The 9,629-nt window shown below is 37.0% G+C and overlaps 1 protein-coding gene across 1 annotated transcript; it reads left to right on the plus strand.

Annotated features, from left to right (window-relative positions):
• Nucleotides 1-7,340: 7,340 nt before the first annotated feature.
• LOC127188400 (non-histone chromosomal protein HMG-17-like) lies at nucleotides 7,341-8,686 on the plus strand. Its single transcript, XM_051144871.1, has 2 exons — nucleotides 7,341-7,471; nucleotides 8,425-8,686. Exons 1-2 carry the CDS (start codon nucleotides 7,341-7,343, stop codon nucleotides 8,684-8,686), a joined length of 393 nt encoding a protein of 130 aa, XP_051000828.1.
• The last annotated feature ends 943 nt before the right edge of the window (nucleotides 8,687-9,629 follow it).

The raw sequence follows: 9,629 nt of genomic DNA on the forward strand, positions 1-9,629 counted from the left end.
TGATATAACATATATCTGCAGAACTTTTCACCCAAACACAACAGATTATACCTTCTTCTCAGACCTCATGGAACCTTCTTCAAAACTGACCATATGTTAGGTCACATAGCAAGACTCAACAGATACAAGAAGATTGAATTAATACCTTGTATCCTATCAGACCACCATGGGCTAAAGCTGGACTTCAACAACAACAGAAATAACGAAAAGCCTACAAATATATGGAAACTGAAAACTCTCTACTCAATAACAGCTGTGTCAGGTAAAAAAATAAAGAAAGAAATTGAGACTTCTTAAAATTCAATGGAAATGAAGGTACCACATACCCCAAGTTATGGGACACATGGAAAACAGTGCTAAGATGGAATGTCACAGCACTAAGTGCCTTCATAAGGGGATTGGAAACATCTCATATGGGCAACTTAATGACACATCTGAAAGCCCTAGAGAAAAAGAAGCAGAACCAAAGAGAAGTAGATTGTTAGAAATAATCAAACTCAGGGCTGAAATCAATAAATTAGAAACAGAAAGAATAATTCAAAAAATCACCAAAACCAGGAGCTGGATCTTTGAGAAAATCAATAGGATAGACAAATCATTAGCCAATCAAACTAAAAAGAAGAGAGACAACAAAATCAGAATTGAAAAGGGTGACATAACAACAGACATTGAAGAAATACAAAGAATCATTAGGTCCTACTTCAAAAGCCTATTTGCCACAAAAATTTAAAATCTAAATTAAATGTACAATTTTCTTGATGGACTTCACTTGCCAAAGCTGAATCAAGATCAGGTAAACAAATTAAATAGTCCTATTTCTCTTACAGAAGTAGAAGAAGGCATCAAAAATCTCCTAACCAATAAAAGCACAGGGCCTGATGGTTTCAGCACAGAATTCTACCAGATTGTCAAAGAAGAGCTATTACCGATGCTCGTCAAACTACTCCACAAAATAGAAATGGATGGAACATCATCAAACTCACTCATTCTATGAGGCCACAGTCACCTTGATATCTCAACCTCACAAAGACCCAACAAAGGAAGAATTTCAGACCAAATTCTCTTTTGAACGTTGATGCAAATATTCAATAAAATACTTGCAAACCGAATCCAAGAACACATCAAAGATATAATTTCCTATAACCAAGTAACCTTCATCTCAGCCATGCATGGATAGTTCAGTATATAAAAATCCATCAATATAATCCATCAGATAAACAAACTGAAAGAAAAACCCCAGAAGATCATCTCCTTAGCTGCCGATAAAGCATTTGACAAAATCCAACACCTGTATCCTCCCATTCCTCACTACCTCCTCCTTCCCCCATACTTTCTTCCCCTATAACTGTGACTCAGGGGGACCACCTCCCTCTGAATATGCTCATAGGGTATCTACTCTCTTCTTGGTAGCCTGCTATCATTCATATGAGTGCCACCAGGCCTCCCCATCAAGAGGATGTGGTCAAATACGGGTCAACAGAGTTTGTTTGAAAGTCAGTCTCCATTCTCCATTCAACTGTGGAGAATGCCCTGTTCATTGGCTAGATCTGGGTAGGGATTTGAAGTTTACTGCATGTATTGTCCTTGCCTGGTGCCATAATTTGAGTTGATCAATGGAATTGAATCGAAGGCCCAGAAATGAATCCACACACATATGGTCACGTGATTTTTGACAAAGACACCAAAACTATTCAATGGAAGGGATATCATCTTCAAAAAATTGTGCTGGTCTAACAGGATGTCTATGTGTAAAAAAATGCAATTAGACCCATATTTGTCACCATGTACAAAATTCAAGTTAAAGTGTATCAGAGACCCCAACAAAAAAACAGAGACACTAAATCAGGTAGAACAAAAAGTGTGGAAGAGCCTGGAACATATTGGCACAGGAGACAACTTCCTTAATAGAACACCAACAGCCCAGGCCTTAACGTTAACAATTAATAAATGGGAACTCACGAGGCTGAGAAGCGTCTGTAAGGCAGGTGACACTGTTAAGAGAACAAAGTGACAGCCTATACAGACTGAAAAAAGATCTTCACCAATCCTTCATCTGACAAAGGTCTAATATCTAAAATATATAAAGAACTCAAGAAATTAAACACCACCAAACCAAACAACACAATTGAGAAATGGGGCTCATAACTAAACAGAGAATTCTCAACAGGGGAATATCAAATGGCTGAGAAACACTTAAAGAAATGCTCATCCTCGTTAGCCATCAGAGAAATGCAAATCAAAACGACACTGAGATTCCATCTTACACCCATCAGAATGGCTAAGATCAAAAACTCAAGTGACACCACATGTTGGCAAGGATGTGGAGAAAGAGGAACACTCCTTCATTGCTGGTGGGAATGCAAACTTGTACAACAACTTTGGAAATCTATCTAGCGCTGTCTCAGAAAACTGGGAATATGGCTTCCTCAAGACTCAGCTATTCCACTCCTTGGAATATACCCAGAAGATGCTCCAGCACACAACAAGGACATTCACCGAATTCTTACAGAGACTGTGATCAGCTCTAGATAGAGTTATAACAGACCCTGATATCAGACAGGAATTTACACTTCTCATGGCTAGGAGAATGCAAATACTGAATCTAAGAGAGCAATTAGATCATTAAAAGCACATGGAGCCACATTAGAAGAATGGATAAGGAAGACACCTAATATTGGCTCTTAGGAACATCAAGCCAATATTGTAGGACAAGCCATCATTAGAGGTCTCAGATCTCCACACACCCAGTGCTTTAACTCTGTTAAATTTGGAGATTTTCATAGTAATTGTAAGGTTAAAAGCTCTAGACCGCAAAATAGCAGGCATATTCATTTTGATGAAAATGGTACTCTTAGGAGAGAACAAGGAGATTCTGGTCCTGTGGGTAATGGTATGCCAAGATTTCCAGGGTGTTGTAGCCACTGTGGGAAGGGAAAACATTGGTCTAGTGATTTCCAATACAAGGGAGACTTATGAGGTAATCTATTGCCACCAGGAAACAAAAGGAGGGGCGGTTAACTCAAGGCCCCATAGCAAATAATGTGAGCTGTTGTCGTTTGCTCAGCGAGGAGGTAACAAGCTTGCCTGAAGACAGAAACTAGGGCAAAGCTGCTCTAGTAGATAGAACAGGTGTATTTGTGAGTATTGAAGACAGGTGTTTTGGCAATACTGAGTTGGCTGCAAGTTATGGAAAACAACAATTAAAAGAAAAGCAATTAAAAAACAGAATTGGGGAAATGCTGTGGAAGTTTTGGTTTATATGTAAACATGTTATTGTTTTAATCTGAGGTGTGCAACATGTAGCCTGCTCCAGTTTGTCCACAGCTGATAGCTGTCTTCTGAACTGACATGTGTTGCTTGTCAGTTGTGAACTTCCTCCTGTGGGCATAATTGTCCATGAGGATAAAAACCAGACCCAAAAGGATACTGAGCAATCAGGGAAAGACGAAGCATGCTGATACTTCCCACTGCTGCTCCTAGTTGCTGTTTATGCAGTTTGAAGATAAAAAAAAAAAAGTTGGATTTGTCCCAAATAACCCAATGATCATAAACATCAGAAAGCAGCTAAAGAAACCTATGTCCTCTCTCCCCGCTAACTTTTTTTCTCCTCTACTTGTTGTTGGGTTGTTGGAAGAGATTGGCATGGGATAGGGAGAAAGATATTTATGGAACTCAAAGTAAAAATAGTTATTTATAAGTATGCAAACACATACTACTCCTGGGCATATAGCCAAAAGATACTCCACCATACAAAAATGCTCAACTATGTTCATAGCTACTTTATGCTTAATAATCTGAAAAAAAACCTACATGTCTCTCAATGGAATTTTTAGATAAATAAACCATGGTAAATTTATACAACAGAATACTACTCAACTATTAAAAATAAGGAAATCTTGAAATTTGTAGGCAAATGAATGGACCTAGTAATGATCATTCTGACTGAAGTAACCCAGACCCAGAAAGACACAATGGTATATTCTCACTTATAAGTGGATATTAGCCCAACATAGATGTCCTCCCATCAAGCATGGTATTGTGATAGATGCTGATACTCACTACTGTACTGCAGGTAAAGTACTGAGAGTGGTATGGAATAATGGGGTGATTAAAGCACCCAGAAGGTTCAGAGGGCCCATAATAAGACCATCAAGTGCAGTGGATCTGGACCCAGACTGGACCTGCACCAACCAAGGACTATGCATTCAGTGACCCTAGACCCCTTGTTCAGATCTAGGCAATGGAAAGTTGGTTCTCCATAGTTGTGGGGAGAGGGGAGAGTGCCTATGATGTGAACTCTGGTACACACTATTTGATCACTTCCTCTTGGTGGGGATGCCCAGCAGGCACACAGAGGAAGGAGAAACAGGCTAATTGGATGAGACTTAAGCTGTGATCATATGGTAGAGGAGAAGGTCCCTTTCTGTCAGAGATCTAAGGAAGGAGAATAGGGCAGAAGAGGAATGGAGGGTGGGAATAGGAAGATTCCAAGTGAAGGGATAACAGTATGGATGTATAATAAATAAATTATAATAAATTAACATTTTTAAAAGACAGTAAAAAAATTTAAAGACACAGAAAGTTTGAAATGGTATAGCTTGCAGCAAAAGATAAATTTGCTTTAAGAGCATGACAGTGTTGGGCTCAATTAAGTGAGTGATGGTCAGGAAACACTGGTCAATTGCACACAATTCATCTGATTAAAGCAGAATGATGTGTGACATCTAAATTTTCTTAATATATGAGTGGAAAGGGCGATATACATTTTTAAGGGACAATAAAAAGCCTTCAGTGATTCTTGCATTAGTAGAATTTAAGTGATGATTCATTAAGTCATGTTTCATGCATAAAATATAAGAATGATAAGTTACAAAGAAGGAAGAGGGCTGGATCTGAGGTTATTTTCACAAATATTTTATTTGATCCAAGTAAGTAAAAATGTCCATTTACCACTCCATGAAACAATGAAAGTTGACCCTTTCAAAATACTGTAGAAAGGAATATGTGTCCAAATAATGAGTACAGTAATTCCATAAGAAACATGACATTTAGTAAGTTTGTATATTTATTATTTTTATCAAAACATATACAGTTTTCAAAATATTATTAATGTTCTATGCCCTATAAACTTTGCTGATACCTTATAAAGGGCCTAATTTAGCTTCCCAGATTCTCCTGAGATCATATCACATCAACTCTTTATCCACTAAACTTTCCATTTCTATACCATTTATTTTTATTTTAGTTTTTGTTTATTTACATTATATCACAATTACAGCTTCTCCTCTCTCCTTTTCTCCCAATCTCTTTCTCTTTCATTGCTTCTCTCATCTCACCATCCCTTTCTCCTCTGAGACATGAAAAGCAACTCATTTTAACATATCAAGTTGGAACAGGTATAGATACATCTTGTCCTACTGAAGCTAGACAATGAAGATGAAATAGGGGAAAGAAATTCAAAGGCAGGCAACATACTCAGAGACAGCCCCAGCTTCTTCTGTTAGAGATCCCACATGTAAATCAAAGTGTCCATCTGTTACATATGAGTAGCATGCCTGTTATCTTCCCACACTTGCTTTTTGGTCGGTTATTGAGTCTCTATGGGCCCAGGTTACTTGATTCTGTGGGGTTTTGTGCAGTGTCCTTCACTTCTCTGCCTCCTTCAATCTATAAATCTTCTCCTTCACAAGATTTCCTGAACTCTGTCTAGTTTCTGTCTGTGCGTCTCTGCAACTCTTTTCATCAGTTGCTGGATGAAGCCTCTCAGAGGACACATGCTGGGATCCTGTTTGCAAGTATAGCATAATATCATTAATAGTGTCAGGGTTGGGGTTGCTCTCATGGCACATGTCTCAAGTTGGGCCAGTCATTGGTTGGTCCTTCCCTCAATCTTTTCCCTTGTTCAACTTGTGGGCAGGGTAAACTGGAGTTATTTCCCTTTTTCCTTTCCAATTTTCTTAACTTAAAAATTCCTTTCCAGTCTTTTAGCTACTTTGTATAAAGTATTATCTTATTTTCTCAAAAAAAATCTTTCATTGATTGATTTCTTTGTTCTCTTTCTTTTTATTGTATTTATTTTAACTCTTAAGTTTCATTATTTCTTGTCATCTACTACTCTTGATGGTGCTTGCTTCTTTTGTTCTGGAAATTTCATGCATGCTGTTAAATTGCTTGTAGAAAGTCTCTCCAATTTTTTTCTGCAGGCACTTATTATGAACTTTCCTCTTTTCCTCCTTCCATGAGTTTGGGTATGCTGTGGATTTACTTTCACTGAATTCTAGAAAGTCTTTAGTTGCTTTCTTTATTTAAGACTTGATTCTCTTTTATTCAGTTGAGAATTGTTCTCTTTCCATGAGTTTGTTAGCTTTCTCTTTTGCTGAGAATAAAGTATATTCTTTTGTGTGTAGGTAAATTATTCTGTACATATATGGGAGGTCCATTTGATTCATAACATATGTTAGTTATTTCTATGTTCATATTTTGTCTGGATGATGGTTCATTAATGAAAGTAGACACTCGATCAATGGTTTTACTTCAGAATTATACCAGACTTTAAAAGAAGAGCAAACACCAATACTCCTCAAATTATCCCACAAAATAGAAGCAGAAGAAAAAATTCCAAATTCACTTTATGAGTCTACAGGCACCCTGATATCCAAACTACACAAAGATTTAACAAAAGAAAGAAAAGTATAGATCAATTCCCCTCATGACAAAACAAATCAACTAACACATGAAAAAGATGAGCCACCATGATAAAGTAGGCATTATCCCAGAGAGAGAGGGTATGGATCAACATATGGTACAAAATCTAAAATCCCCTCATGATGAAACTCCTGGAAAGATTGGAACCACAATGCCTATACCTAAACATAATAAAAGCAATTCATAAAAATCCTACAGTGTTCCTCAAATTAAATGGAGAAGAAGTCAAAACAATTCCAATAAAATCTGCAACAAGACAAGGTTGTCTATGTTCTTCTTATATATTCAACCTAGTACTAGAAGTTTCATTTAGGACAATATGACAACTAAAGGAGATTAAGAAAATAAAAATTGGAAGTGAAGAAGTCAATAAATAATGCGTATCTTAATTTGCAGATAATTTGATAGTATAAATAAATTGACCAAAAATTCCAGCAGGAAACTCCTAGAGTTTACAAACAGTTTCAAAAAAGTGGATTGACACATGATTACATCAAATAAATCAACAAGCCTCTTATGTACAAAAGTCAAAGAGACTGATACAAACTGATTAAGTGAAAGAACACCTTTCACAATAGCCTCAAACAACAACAGCAGCAAAAATTTGCATTGTTGAGAAATTTTAATGCAGGATCATGTCTTCTCTGATCTTCTCCAAAGACCTTTTTGGTCTGTGTGATCCAGGTGTAATTCAGACACACCATACACTTTCAACTCCTCTGGCTAGTAAAGAAACACCCTTGTTACACACCTTTAATCCCAAACAGTAATGTCTAATTGAGGTACAAAGTGACAAATGGTAAAAATTTGACAGAATAGAATATATGTATCTCTTCTTAGAAATGTACCAAGAAAGAGAGGCCATTTAAAAGAGCACAGAGAGACACAGTGCAATTCAAAAAGTTGAGTTCAGTTTGTAGAATTCATGGGCAGTTTTTCCAAGCAAAGCAATTCACTGACAAGCTGAGAGAAGCCAGATTTAACCAGTCAGATTGGAGAGAATGTTGAGACAGAACAGCTGAGTTGAACTAGCCATCCAGGGTTCAAAAACAACTAGAAAGTATGAGTTTCTTCAGTGCTAAGTATCCAGGTCAACAATTACATCTGGAGAATTGTGGAGAATAAAATTTTCTTTTACATTTAGTGCCCAAAATAGTTAGAGAAGAAAAAAATCACACCAGCACTGCAAAAAAACAGAGGACATCTGACAGAAATGTGAAAAAAGAATAGGAGACATCTGACAGAAAGGCACAGAGTAGACATTTTCTAGGACTATCTTCAAAGGAAGCATCAACTTTTCCAGTTGGGCTCAATTCACAGAGACTTAAGAGACTCCAAAATTGCAGGTGCCTCTGAGACAATAAATCACAGTAAGCCACCCCAAGAGATAATTTTAATTATATAAACAGATTTTTTTCTGCATTAAAAAAAAAGGGACACTCCATTTCTGATTTCTTGAGACCAAAGGTAAGAGTTGAGGGAATAGGAACACTACTATAAAAATATCATAGCAGTACTTATTGCAACTGTGACAATCAGAGTAAATCTCCCACTATTTTAATTACAATCTTTATATATTACCTCTCCAAAAAGTTAAAAAAAAATTGCTGTGGAGCAGTGTGAACAAGCAGTGAGATTGATCACTGATGGACTAAAGTTGTGTGTTACTATATCCCCACTTCAGCACCTATACCCCGCCCATAGCCACCATGACTAAAGAAAAGCCAAAAGGGATCCTGAAGGAGATAAAGCCAATGTGAAGGATGAGCCATTGAGAGTATCTGCAAGGCTGTCTGCTAAACCTGCTCCTCCAAAGCTAGTTCCCAAACCTAAGAAAGACCCTGCAAAGAAGGGAGGTAAGGTACCCAAGGTTAAGACAGGGAAAGTTGATGCTGGTAAGGGTATGAATAATCTTGCAGAAAATGCAGATGCCACAACAGACCAGGCACAGAAAGCAGAAGATTCTGCAGATGCCAAATGACCTTTGTGCATTTTTTTATAACTTTACTTCTGGTGGCTGTGCAGTTTGAAGTACTATTTTTCATCAAGTTTTATAAAAATTCAGAATTTTGTTTTAATTTTTTTTAAGCTATGATGTTAGCACACAGAATCTTTCATTGTTCGAGGGAGAAGGACTGTTTGTCATTAACAGAATGTCTCTCATGCTGGATGGATAATAGAAAACATCTTTACTGATAACCATGAAAGATTCCTGTTGGCTCACAGGAGAGATGTCCTGGTGCTGACATATGTGGCCATGATGGCACAAAATACATGGTAGTATGAGAAAACTCTAAATTCATTTTATTTATCTTCCTCCTCTACACCACCAAATTGACTTAACTCCCTTAACACCAAAGACCTGTTGGAGCATGACTGCCCAAAATGTTTTCTAGTCCATTAGGCAAGCTGGACTATGAGGTGACATCATTGAGTGTTCTCAGAAGATCCATGGTTCATTTTATAAAATATTCAGTATTTTGGAATTGATAATTTTGCCATTTTCATTTTCTGAAAGTCAGGATTAGCTTGTGAAAAAATGTTGAACAACATTTTTAATGTGAAATGTCAACCTTCCCTCTAAGCCACCTCCTGCTTTGCAAAGCATTGAATGAAGATTTCATTGGGTTTTAAAGTGGCTTTCAAATTTTCATAGTCTATACAAGACGGGAGTTTGGAAATTTGTATATATTTTTAATTCTTGTCTGCTCATGCTCTTCCTGAAATACCATGATTGTTTATGAAAAATATCTTTAATAAAGCTGTATACAGTTAGGCTAGGAAAATAATAGCTGTACACCAAGGAAAATTAACTATGCTTGTACAAAGATTGAGAGACAAAAGACAGAGTAAGTAAGATAATAAGAAAAATTTAATCATGAACCTATGGTACTTACTAAAGTTGAGGATCAAGGTGGACAGTC

The sequence above is a fragment of the Acomys russatus genome, chromosome 4 (assembly GCF_903995435.1).
Source record: "Acomys russatus chromosome 4, mAcoRus1.1, whole genome shotgun sequence".
NCBI classification, from domain to species: Eukaryota; Metazoa; Chordata; class Mammalia; order Rodentia; family Muridae; genus Acomys; species Acomys russatus.

Excerpts from the sequence above, each read along its gene's own strand:
- LOC127188400 (XM_051144871.1), top strand. The coding sequence starts at position 7,341 with ATGTCTTCTCTGATCTTCTCCAAAGACCTTTTTGGTCTGTGTGATCCA. Across the intron at positions 7,472-8,424 it reads CACACCTTTAATCCCAAACA|AAAAGCCAAAAGGGATCCTG; the intron begins GTAATGTCTAAT and ends CCATGACTAAAG.